We start from the raw sequence: 13,937 nt of genomic DNA, 5'->3' as shown, positions 1-13,937 counted from the left end.
TCTTCCCAATCTATATCCCCGAGCTCATCCATATTCACCTCCTCGCCAACCCCGTCCAGCCTCATATGCTGTTTAAACTCAACGTATAACTCTATCGTCGGCACGTGAAACTGAGTTTGTTGATATATATATATATATATATATATATATATAGAACATCTGCTGCATACATTTGTCGTCAGTGACAGACATTATTTGAAACTATATCAGCCCACCAAATACTTATACAGGATTCCTGTACAAAATGTTGCTCATCCGCTTTGAAATGTGACTTTGTATGTTCTCACAAAAATCATTTTGCAATTCTACAAAACTCATGATGCATGCTATAGCAAAGAAAAATTGATACAAACAAAGTCACTCCTTTATTTGTGTTTGGTATAATCTCACTGTTATAATACAGCTACAAATTTACAATATCTTCCATAACCTCAACTTCACCTAACCCAACTTTTTTAACACTACAAATTATCAAAAAACTCACAAATATAAAAGAAAGAGAAATGGCAATGAGATATGAAACACAATAAATTGACAATGATATTTATACGCAAGACTCTCGATAAACCATTATGCTTTAAACAAAACACATGTTGCGTTTTGCAACTTTCAATAAAATAAATTAAAAAATATAAAACATAAGCTACGTTTTATTGTTTTGAAAAAAATAAAATTAAAACGCAACCTGCATTTTGCAAATTGTTATTTTATAAAAATTTTAAATTAGTAAACTTAACCTGCGTTTTGTAGGTTTTGAATTTAAAAATTCAAAAAAATAAATTGCTACCTGCATCTTGCTCTGAGATCATATCAATATACACATTTATTTTAATATTAAATTCTACATTTCTTTCCGTATAAAAAAAATCAGCCCCAACTGATGGATATATAATATATCTTCTGTGAATAAGTAATTGGAATAAATAATATCATAAACCTATAAAACAAAAAAATTGATTAAAAAATTCCAATACTCTGAAAAAATCTCAATTCGAGTTAGGACTAAAAGCATTAAAAATAATATACGAAGATCAAACGGAATCTCTCAAGTTGGAGATTGACACATGCCTAACGTTATTCCAAATAGCATACAGAAAGAGGAGGAAAATTCACCGTGATTTTAGTTTACTAACACATGTGGAAACTTTTTTGTTTGAGGCTAAAGTTAAATAAGTATGAAATAAAACGTGGAAAAGAAATATAAATAATTCTAACATTAGAAACATAACAGAAAAGATGATATTCCTTGTGCTAAAATTCAACCTGGAAAATTTTGTGGAATCTTTCTGCACCTGAATATAAAATAAGAGTGACAATGAACCCCAGGTGGACAGGAACTAGGATATAGAAAAAATGAAAATTGAAAGTGGCTCTACCTGTCAATTAATCATTTAGATAAAGTATCTCATGAACATCTCCATATCAATATTCATTTTACCATAATTTAATCTCCCGTTCTCCACACACAATTATTTCAAAATGGATCGGAGAGTATGTTCACTATGTATGTATTAGCAATTAGTACAGCGACTAGGAAAATAAAAAGCAATTCTAATGAACAGTGATGTTAAGTGTAAAAATTAAAATGGGTAGAAAAAAGGGGGAGATTGTATAAGAAAAAGAATTATAATTTTGTTTTCTTTCGTCAAAGAGCAATTACACTAACATAAAGAGTATGTAACGTGAATAGTATAATACATAGCATATAATCTTTGGAAATAAAAACAAGAGTGAAAAACAAAGCCAGATCTAGAATTTTCATTACTGATGATGCATAACATTTTTCATTGATCGCTAAAATTTGATCAATCATAGTCATTGACATATAGCACCAAGATTGGTCATCAAATACAACAAATACAGAAAAGATAACCCAATCTCTAAAAAATCATAGCTTAATAAGGACAAAAGTTCAGAAACATCTCATTGAAACCCAACCCCACTATAACTTTTTTTTTTCTTCTAGGAATTGGATTCAAGGATGATCAAAACCAAAAACTCACTATGATTAAAAGGAGAAAGCTTTAATTAAAAAAAAAAAAAAACTAAACCCTTGCTTTCTGCAAGAGAGGAGTGAAGGCAACAATGCCTTCTTTGCAGCAAGAATCAGAAGCCAAGTCAGAAACCATGTTCACGAAATCCTCCAAAGAAAGCTTCCCGTACTTGTGTTCGTCTTTCTCGAGGTGCTTCACGATGTTACTGAAGAACGCAACTTCGCAAGGGAGGAGTAAACCGCCGCTACATCGAAGACCGAAAACCTCTTCGGTTTCTTTGAGGAGACCAGCGAACACCGGCAGGTTGAGGAATCTTGCGGGAATCACGAAACGCTTGCGTTCTTGACCAACGTACACGAACACGAACCCCGAGGGAGCGCGTCGTGGCGACGATGCGCAGGGTTTTGAATCGAGGGAGGAGGAGTCGTAGTGGTGGTGGTGGCGGCGGTGGCTGATGGCCCTCCACCGCATCATGAGCTGCTTGAGGCGAACGATTTGGCGAATCCTGTCGACCTTCTTCATGGCACCTGCACCTGCCATTGGAGGAGCGCGTGTGTGTGTGAGAGAGAGAGAAGGGTGAGTGTGGAGAGCGGTTTTTGTTTTCTGTTTTTGAGGAAAAAGATGTGTGTTTGTTGGTGGTGTGGTTTTTTGAGGAAAACGGAAGTAACTGAGAACGTTAAGGTTGGTACAGGATTGGACTAATACCTGCTGGGCTATATAATGCGTAGTTTAGATTCCCTCAGGTTTTCTACAATATCCCGCCTGCCACCAACAATAGGATTTTTATTTTGTTCCAGTAATGTTTCCTAATCAATAATGTTTAATCAACATTTTAATCATTAAATTTTAAATTTTAAACTTTAAAATTTAAATTTTATTAGTATAAAAATAAAATATCAGTAAAATATTGAATATTGAATAATATTAATAAAATATGTTAGTTTCAAATATTTCTTTTTTCATTTTATATATATAATATTGAGAGGATGAAGTTAACTTAGTTTGGCATGATAATCTTTTATTAGGGTTGCAATATAGTTTTAGATTCTTTGATCCTTGGTTTTAAAAGATGAATTTAACTCTTGATGCGCCTGACGAGATTCTATACATATATAAATTATTTGTTACCATAATTATTATATTATCGTATAATAATTATGATTTACATGGTAAATATGATAAATGATTATTTTAAAATTAGTTTGATATGTTATTTTATAAAAAATGACCATGTTAAATGTATATTAAAATTAATTACTAAAATTAACTATTATAATAAAATATATATTAAAATTTAAATTTACACATTAAAAATAAGTTAAACTATACGTATTAACTGATTTTAGTAACTAATTTTAACAAATAAATAATATTTTTGTATAATAAATATACATGTTATATAAAAGTCAAAATTTTATATATTAAGTTGACCAATATTTACAACAAATCTTTCACATATAAAACAAAAAATATTAATAAAAAATAAAAATATAAATACAAACTACATAGTAAATACACTTATATAGAATTAAGCTCCATTTTAGTCCTGAGATTGATGAGTTGCATTAATTTAGTCCTTCAAATTTCGATTGTACTAAATTAGTTTTCTAAATTTGAAAAAATGCACCACGTTAGTTCTTGTCCTATTTTTCATCACCGGAGCACTGACGCAGTCAGTGACGTGGCCAATTGTTATCACGCTGGACACAATGAAACATCGTCGTTTTTAATTTGGCGCTAAACACCCCCTTTGAACGACGTCATTTGTATGTGATGGAAAATAAAACATTAGCATCCCTCTTTTGTCTCTACTCTTCGTCTTCAGCTTCTCCATGAGTGACGCAGTGAAAAAAAAGTCTCTTTCATGAGTGACGCAAAATAAAAACTGGTAGCTGCAATAGAATTTTTGGAGACTATTGGAACACGAGAAATACTATACGGTTGTCTGAAGAGTTCGTTTGCTGCTATAAGGATCTTCTATTTCGTCACCAAAGTTAGCGAAGAGAGTAAAATTTTATTTTTTCAAATTTTAGGTAATGTTTTGATGTTTGTTGATCATGGTTTATTGTTTTGTATGTTGTTAGTCCCCAAATTTTGAAGTGAATTTTATGCTAGGATTTTATTTTGATGTTGTTTGGCGCTATTTTTAGGGGTTTATCTTCATGCTCTGTTCTGATGATGGAACAATCAATATCTTCTCATCATCTCATGGTGGATAACTGTGTTTTATTTTGATATTTTTCTGTGCCATGTATGAATGTAGTTGATGAAAACTATATTAAAGTGATCATTGTATGGAACTGGTGATGAAAATATTTTTTTTTTAAATCATGCAGATGAATGTGTAGTTAGATATTATGTTTCACCATGGAAAACAGTTTCAGAAAGATGAAAAAGGGATAACTATTTATTTTTCTGATAAGAAGACATGTGTTGGTGACATTGATGTAAATACTTTAGATGTGTTTTGGGTGAGAAATTATTATAAAGAACTAGAATATGATAAGATAGAAGAATGTTGGTGGCATGTTCTCAAGAGGAATTTAGATAGTGATTTAAGAGCTCTAAATTCTGATGATGAATTGAGATACAATATAAAAATGATGGCATTCTCTGTTCTTGCTATAGGTGTATTTTGAATTTAGGACTAGTCTTTACTTTTGTAGGAGAGTTGTCATTGATATGGCATGGGTATTGTTATTTTTCTTGAAACTCATTGATATAGTAATATATTATTATTATTATTATGACAATTTGGTCCACCTTTAATTATGCTATTGCAGATTTTTTTTTTTGTAATTTTTTTAATAATTTTATTAGATGATAGAAAAAAACTTACTTTACGTTTATACCATTAACAATTTGAAAATTTGAAAATGACACTTTTTTTTTTCTTTTACTATACATTAATCTTAAATATAGTAAAACAAAATTATCTTCAAACTTTAACTACCAACATAAAATCAATATTTATTGAATATTTTAAATATTAATGTATTCAACATGATAACAATTGGCCACGTTATTAACAGTGTCAATATTTCGATGACAGAAAATAGGACAAAGACTAATGCAGTACATTTTTTTAAATATAAGAAATTAATTTAGTATAATTAAAATCTAAAAAACTAAATAAGTACAACTTGTTAATCTCAGAAATCAAAGTAGCGCTTAACTCCACTTATACACCTATAAATTTTCTATAGTTGGTCAACAGCGCGCTTGGAAGTTTTTCAAAATCATAGAAGTGCAAAATTTCGAGTCTCGGGAATCGTGACTCGTGAGTGTGGCTGTGTGGGATAAACTAATCATAGGCCTTTCTTTTTATCATTTTGGTCATGGGCCTGACTTGAAAATGACCCAAGGTAATAAGGGATGGTCCTAAACACTCCCCACCTTCTCAATTATTTTGTTTGAGCCCAATTCAGAAGTAAGAGCATGTTCTTCCCGGGCTTATCACTTCTCAGGATAATACATAATAAGAAAAATTTCACAAACAAGTTTATTAGGAGTAGCAATACTATTCGAATTTATGGGTCATCATCCCATTCTTATCTGCTCAAGACAGGTAATTATCTACCTCGCACTGGAGCAGATTTTTAATGGAACAGGTTTTTAGACAGGTTTAGGTTAAACCCGTCCCTATCTGCTCCGATATATATATATATATATAAAATAATAATAATAATAATTAGTAAAACGATTAATAATATTATATTATATTTAAATTTTTATTTTGATTTATGTTATTATATAAATTTTAAAATTTGATTTTATTTATTTGATTTTAATAAGGGTAAAATATACTTTTTGTTCCTAAAGTTTGGTAACAGTTTCAAAAATACCCCTAAGTTTTATTTTGTTTTAATTTTGTCCCAAAAGTTTTCGATTTGCATCAAATATACCCTCAATGGGTAAATTTTCAAAAAATTTAAGACCAATCTAACAATAATGCATGAAAATTATGCTTGATTTGCTTATGTTGAGGGTTGTTCTTATGAAATTGTTGTTGAATTGGTCTTAAATTTTTTGAAAAATTAGCCGTCAAGGATATATTTGATGCAAATCGAAAACTTTTAGGACAAAATTGAATCAAAATAAAACTTAGGGGTATTTTTAAAATTTTTGTCAAACTTTAAGGACAAAAAATATACTTTACCCTTTTAATAATTATAGAGCAGGTAGGAGTGGAGCGAATACCCATAAAAACGTGTTAGGGTTTAACTTTTTACTACTCGCGAGTAAAAACGGGACAGATTTGATGCTGATTATTGTAATACGAGATGGGATCGAGTAGGAAAAAAACCAACCCTACCCACCCAATTACTACCCCTAAAATTTATGGTTAAAAGTAAAAGATTTTTCTACTCTACGAGAAGAGAAACTCTAGAAATCTCTTACGAATAGGGGCAAAGCTTGAAAAAAATTTTGAGCGGTTCAAAAATCTTAACAAAATAATTACAAAATAATATTTCTATTAAAATAAAATTTATATATATAATTATTTGAAATTTAGTTTGAGAAATTAAAATTTTAAAATTTTTAATTGTAAATTTTCTATTCGTCTACAAAAATATAATAACACCAGTATTTATTGAATATTTTAATATTTTTGTTTAACATAAAAAATTGAATTATAAAACTATTGAAATATAAAACATCACTAAATAAAACTAATTGGGATTTGGAAAATTAGCAATTTCAATTTTTTTTGTTTAGATTTTGTAAGCACTAAACAAGTAGTAAGGCCTTTAATTATTTCAATGATACAAAATTTTAGACTTTTAGTAAATTCAATTTGTCAAAAATCTATTTTTTATAGTAAAAATTTAGGTACAATTAATTTTATGTGAAGTTGATAACTAAAAGTCATTAGATGGAAATTTAATCAAATCAGTTAAATTATTTAACCACTTTCAGCTATCAATTTCACATAAAGTTGACTGCACTTGAATTTTCACCTTTATTCATTATGTGCAAAATAAAAAATTGAATAAAAATTAAAAAAGAATATCGAGCACAGGTGTGAGAAATAGAAGCATAAGAATTTTACCAACTGAGCTAACTTTTTTACTTTTTGAAAAACTACTAAATTATTTACAAAAATTTTATGGAAGCCATGACTCTTTATTGTCCAAACAAAATTCCACTTGTTTTTCAGGAGTTTGTGTATGTTTTTGGGTTTCAAATATCACCATTATAGTGTTTAATTTTTGTTCTGGCCATTTTTATATTTATCAGAGCTTTCCAATCGTTTTTTAATTTTCATATTAAAGATAGAATGATGTTTTTTTATTTATATTGGAGTTAGGTATATTATTTTTAGGTGTAGAAATAGCAACAAACAAATAAAAAAAATCAGATTTAGTAAACCACAGATCGAACTTTTAAATTTAAATTTTTTAAATTTTTATATTTTTCACAAAATTTATTTATAGATTTGAGTTTTCTGATTTTTTTTTCACAAAACTTATTCTCAGATTTTATTTTTTAAAATTTTATATTTTTTTTTCACAAAATCTACTCATCGATTTATTTTTTTAAAGTAAAAAAAATTTATCCTGCACAAATCAAAAGCTCAGTTTTGTGCTTCTCTATTTATACTTATACATAACATTGTCATAATGGTTGAATCAACGGAAAATGATAAAGTTCTTATTCAATTCCTTTCAAAAATCCATCTTTACCGCTTTACTTCATGTACTTTCTATGGCTAGCAATAATTTATAAAGCATTCAACATTTAATGGCAACCTTAGAATAATGCATATCCTACAAGAGTGTCCATGATAAGGGAAAGTATTGGGAGACAATGGAATATTTATACAATATGTACAATGAAGGTTTATGAAGCATTAGAGATATAACTATTAGTATTATCATTTTCTATCAACGTAAGCTTTTGGGATGAGTGGTATCATGACATGGTATTAGAGTTCTAAATCCGAACGGTCAAGAGTTTGATCCTTGGTGAATTCCAAAATTAACTTAAGCTTTTGGAATGAGTGGTTTTATGATATGAGATGTTTATTATCCCTAATACTTCTGGATATTATGGGTGGTGTCATTTTAATTAAGAGAAAGTGTTCTGGTAGGCTTATACCATATAATAATCCAACTTGCGATCACATTATTAAAGGTGTAAGTTATCAAATCGAATAAAAAATTATCACAAAATCGAACCAAAATTTACAATAATTAAATTAAAAATAAAAAAATCATTTATTTGTAAATCGATAAGTTTAGTTTGGTTGATTTGATGAAAACCGAACCAAATGAAAAACTAGCATACAATAATGGTTTTTTTAACCAATTTGTCCTTTAATTTAACAAAAAAAATTCTTAACTCTATGCGCAGTTATGTAGTGTGCCTCCCTCGCTCATGTCATTTGTTTTGAGTGTTTTGTCCATCCTCCTCTTCCATGCCTTAGAGAATGAAAGCTTGAGTTTATTGAGTCCGTACTTTTTAAAACTTTGTTCTTCAGCCTTCATTGTAATTAGATCTTTCTATCTTCTAATGACAGATTTAAAAATTTTAAGTTTTGGGGACAAATATATAACGCATAAAAATAATAAAAAACTGTATAAACATATTAAAATATATAAAAATAAATAACATAAAAATATTAAATAATAAATAATTATTTATTGATTATCAATTATATATGTTTTTTTGAAAGATCATTCATACGATCAATGTAAAAAAGGTAGTTATTTTTTTATGATATAACATTAGGTAATTGTATATACATGTAAATTTATTTTACACTAACAATGTATCAAAATTTAATACTGAATATATATATATATAAACAAAGGATTTAGCTAATTTGTACCCTAAGAGAACATATTAAGAGTATAATAATAAAAAGCTTTTAAATTTTTAATATATTTAATACGCTAAAAATGTTAAAAAAGATAAATTTTTAATATTTTTTTGTCAAATCTTTCTTTTTATAGTGTTTTTAAAATATGTCCTTATGACATGGGTTAATAAAATTCTTGAAATATTTTGACATAAAATTTAATAATTTTTTTAATATAGGGACAAATACAATTTTTTAATAAGGGCACATATATATTTGTATATATACTTTCATATACTTTTTCAAAATATTAGTGAGGGCATTTGCCCCCATAAGGTATAAAGTAGATCCGTCCCTGCTCTCCTCTCTGTAGTCGGAAGTCACTCAGTCATCGTCGCACTCAAGTGCACCTCGAGCAGTCGGAGTCATCATCGTCGCTCTTAATTTTGTTCTTAATAAAATTTGTTGTTGTTACTTGCCCTAATTGTTGTTGTTGTTGCTAGTCCTAATTGTTTATTTGAGAATAATTTGTTGCTGGTCCTAATTTTTTGTTGCTGGTATGTTGAAATTTTTTAGTATGATTTGTTGTTGTTTGAGAACAAATTTGGATTAGAGCACTGATAGAGTGATAGTTATATCTAAATTTTTGTTCATTTGTTGTGTTTTTATCTAAATAGATTTTGGCTTGATAGTCGTTAACTTGTTATGTTCTGTATTATTGTTGATTGTTGTTCGGTCTTGATGTATCTTGTTGTTCATTTGTTATGTTTGTATATATACAGCTAGCAAGCAATTAACAACCCAATAACCCGCACCTGAAGTTGGAGCTGCAAATGTTACACTTGACAAATGTGTTTGTTTTATTTTAGTTGTTGGGATGAGTTGAAATTGAATTGAATTTGAATGTGATGTAAATTGAATTGAATTTGAATGTGATGTACTGTTGTTATTTCAATTTATTGATTATTTTGAACTTCATTTTACTATGATTAATTTTCTGTTAAATAGGATTTAAAAATAAAAAATTGACCAAACCAAACTGCTTTTGGTTCGTTTTGGTTTGGTTGTTGCACAGACAACAAACTAATTGGTTGTTTGTGAAAATCGAACAAATCGGTTCGATTGGTTTTTGGCCTAAAACCGAACCGATAACACCCTTACACATTATAACATAGCATATATAAGCTTTTTTTTTTATTTTTGGAAAGAAAAATAAACAATGTATTTCTATCCATTAAGATTAAAAGGGTAAAAAATTGTATCTGTTCTTGCTTGGAGGTTATATCCAAGGGATAATTCAATTACAAACAAGGGAGACGTTGTCTTGGCATTTTCAAGGATGATGTATACGTCATACTCTAAATAACATTAGGGGATGGTCTGATGCTCAAGTCAGTAAACATTTAAGAGGTATGAATATAGAATATTAGACACATGAAATAGAATTTATAAAACTTATCATGTGAATGTTTTCCTTGAGATATAGAAATATGTGTTTTTATAAACATAAAATCTATGATGCATGGACACAGATACGCACTACAAAAAAAGGATTTTAAAATGGCATTGATATTATAGCAGTATTAAAGAATTACCGTAATATCTAGACATTATGACATTTTTTGTTGCTGCCGTAATTGACTTTGTATTTGGTGGCGGTTCTGGTGATTATGGCGGTTTTGAACCACCGTTATCACACATATATAAAATGAAAAAAATTACAATCCCTAGCTCATTGAAACACGTATACAACGGCTCGCTCTCGATCTCCCTTCTATCTTTCCCTCGTCTCGTCCTCCTCTATCCATTGCTATTGCCGCTTTCTCCCTCCACCACCACTTTCTCTTCAACGGAATCGAAGGTTCCAAGCCACACACACCTTCTTCCCCATTGTCGAAGTTGTTTCCCCACAGTCACTGTCCCTGGCTAGTGCGATGATCTCGGATCTTCTTTTGGATCTCGGATCTTCTCCCGTGACATCTCCTCCGACAAAGACCTCCTTTGGCGACATCTCCTCCCGTGGTAATCTCCTCCTGTGAGGTCTCCTCTAGCTTCCTCTCCTTTTCATCATAGCTTTGCGACTTCTCCACTAAGATCCTCAGTGCCTCCCTCTGTGTCTCCTATTTATTCTTGTGCTGCTTGCTCAATTTGAATAATAATTGTAGGTTTAGGCATGACATCTTAATTGTATGATTATTAGGGTTTTGAGAGACAGGAATTGATGCATTGTGTGACTCGGTGCATTATATTCACGATTTTAAGATCCAATTTGTGCTTTGGTCACCAAACTTTCTTGATATTGGAGATTGATATGTCACTTACAATTTTATTATATGTTTTGGTTACAATTTATCGATTTGAGCTGAGAATTTCTTTGCAGTTACTATTTTACTCTGAAGTTTATTATATATTTTTTTTGTTACAATTTCATTCACCATGCACTTAATTAGGGTTTTTTTTCCTTAATTAATCTCTAATTTTCTATATATGGTTATGTATCTAAAGAGGGAGAGAGAATGTGTAGTATCTGTGTTTGTTCATGTTGACTTAGTTAACTTATGTGATTTACTAGTGTATGTTACTAGTGTATTAATTTTTGTTAATTAGAGATGGAGCATGTGTGAACTTATCATAGGTTTTGATATTCCTTCAAATTTTTGTTTTGTAAGGGTGTTATTAGTATTATTATTATGTTAATTCTAATGATTTTTAGATGTTATATATGAACTGTAATTTGTAGTTTTTTTGCTTTCTTCAATTTATTGCCTGATATAAGATGTATTTGATTAGATTTGGAAACTTAATATATATACAATATTATTTTATTTTTCTCTAATTCATAATGAAGTGTTTGATGGGTGATAAACCACTATTTTATGGTTTATCTTGTGCTAATTTGAGTGGTTTTTATCAATTCTTTGCTCACTTATTCAGATAAATTACATGGTTTTACAAATCCTTCTTAATTCTGTGATATAATTGAAAACTTGCTTCCTAAGGCTTTAAATTGTGTATTTTAATTCCCTCTTTATACCATTCAATGCCGTGATCTGTGCGTTAAGTATTTTCAGGCTTTATAGGGCAGGAATGGCTTAGAGGATGGAGAGAAAGCTTGCAAAAATGGAAGGAGCACAAGAAATAAAGGAGACAACCAGCGAGGAGCGACGTGCACGTATGGCTCATGCGTGCGCGTGAATCGGAGTTCGCACGCCGACGCGTGCGCGTGCCTGACGCGTATGCATGACAAGGAAAATCACCAAACGATGCGTACGCGTGACTGACGCGTACGCATGACATGCGCCATCTGCAGAATTCGCAGAAAATGCTGGGGACAATTTTGGGCCGAGTTTGGACCCAGTTTCTGGCCCAGAAACACAGACTAGAGCCAGGGGACAAGCAGAGACTCAACACACATTCTCATTCAGATAGTTTTAGTTTTTAGTTTGAATCTTAGAGAGAAATTATGACTTCCTCTAGGTTTTTCATGACATTCATAGATTTCTAGTTTTATAGTTTTATGCTTTTGCTTTGGATATTGAGAAGAGTCACTACTTCCGTTGAAGTTTCCATTATTCTAGTTTGCTTTCTTATTCCTTACTCTTTTGATTACTTATTAACCCTGTTTAGATACGTATGTTGCATTTTAGGATTTATTAATGCAAAGAACTATTTTTACTTTTAATTAATTCTCAGTTATTGTTTATCATGTCTTCCTTTTATTCCCTTTTTAATTCTGTGCAAGTAATTTTCATGTCAATGGAGTAGACTCCCAACTTGACTTGGGGGTTGATTAAGAGGAGACCCTAGAGTTGGAATGCTCAAGTGATTAGTTAAATTGAAAATTGTTGGCTAACTCCCTGGTCTCTAACTCTAATCCTTCCTTAGGAGAGGAGTAGGACTTGGGATTTAGAGTTGGTTAGTTAGTTGCTTGACTTTCCTTTATTCTGTAAAGGATAACTAAGTAGAATAATAACCTTTTACTATTACACTTGGGAAAATCCAACAAGGACAGAACTTCCAATTAATCTTCCCCCGGTCAAGACTTTTATTTAATTGAATAAATTCCTTCATTAATCTTTATTGCCTCAAATTACAATCATTTAATTTTTTGTTCTCCACTCTTAAAAACTCTCAGAAAATTCCTGACTAATAAAATAGCACTCTTTTGTCAACTCGTTGGGAGACGACCTGGGATTCATACTCCCAGTATTTTATTCTAAATTTTGTGACAACCCTTTCTAAATTGATAAGTGGATTTTTGCTGGTTAAGAACTGTACTTGCAATGTATTTCTTATATTAATTTCTTAATCGGCTAATTTCTGCCGCATCAATTTTTGGCGCCGTTGCCGGGGAGTTGCAATAGCGTGCTAAATTATTAGTTGGTGTAAATATTTTTAATTTTTCTTATTTTTAATTTTTTCATATTTTATTCTATTTTATTACCATGAGCTGTATGTTTCTTTCATTGAATGACGCGTTCGCTGCCTGATCCGAGCTTAGCCGCATTTGATCCTGAAATTGAAAGAACTATTTCACATATTGGGCGAGCGCGGCGTAGGCTAGCCTCTGAGGGTGGTGAAGTGGTTACTACCAATTCACCAGTCTTATCTGAAGGCGAATCTGAAGCGCCATCTGAGGAAGAAACAAGCTCCTTTTCTACTGACTCAGTTGATTTACATGCAGGTAATATGGCGGAGTCGAGGAGGATTACTCTCCAGGAAGCAGGAGCTCCAAACTTTACACTGCAACCGTACCAAGCGCGTCATCCAAATCTGGCTCCAGATTTTGAACTGAAGACTGCGCCAATCAACTTTATACCTAAGTTTCATGGCTTACCTGCTCAGGAGCCTATAAAGCACCTCAGGGATTTTCAGACAGCCTGTTCTACTGTTAGGCGTCATGGTGCAGATAAAACTTCTATTCTGCTAATCGCCTTCCCGTTTTCTCTTGAGAGAAAGGCGAGGGAGTGGTACTACACCCAACCAGAAGCAGTTGTTACCAACTGGGATACACTCAGGAGAGAATTCTTGGAAAAATATTTTCTAGCTGAAGTTACAGATAAACTGAGGAAAGAGATCTCCTGCATTATCCAGGGTGACTCAGAGACCCTTTACGAATATTGGGAATGCTTCAGGAA

The 13,937-nt window shown here is 31.0% G+C and overlaps 1 protein-coding gene across 1 annotated transcript; it reads right to left on the bottom strand.

Annotated features, from left to right (window-relative positions):
• Positions 1 to 1,731: 1,731 nt before the first annotated feature.
• LOC107633352 (protein SMALL AUXIN UP-REGULATED RNA 51-like) lies at positions 1,732 to 2,744 on the bottom strand. Its single transcript, XM_016336990.3, has one exon. The coding sequence runs from the start codon at positions 2,532 to 2,534 to the stop codon at positions 2,046 to 2,048; it is 489 nt and encodes a 162-aa protein (XP_016192476.1). The 5' UTR covers positions 2,535 to 2,744; the 3' UTR covers positions 1,732 to 2,045.
• Between the last annotated feature and the right edge of the window lie 11,193 nt (positions 2,745 to 13,937).

The sequence above is a fragment of the Arachis ipaensis genome, chromosome B3 (assembly GCF_059453495.1).
Source record: "Arachis ipaensis isolate K30076 ecotype BB chromosome B3, ASM5945349v1, whole genome shotgun sequence".
Lineage (NCBI taxonomy): Eukaryota > Viridiplantae > Streptophyta > Magnoliopsida > Fabales > Fabaceae > Arachis > Arachis ipaensis.
This window is presented reverse-complemented; position numbering and strand designations above follow the sequence as displayed.

What these genes read in the sequence shown, in the direction of transcription:
- LOC107633352 (XM_016336990.3), bottom strand. Translation starts at nt 2,534, where the DNA reads ATGGCAGGTGCAGGTGCCATGAAGAAGGTCGACAGGATTCGCCAAATC.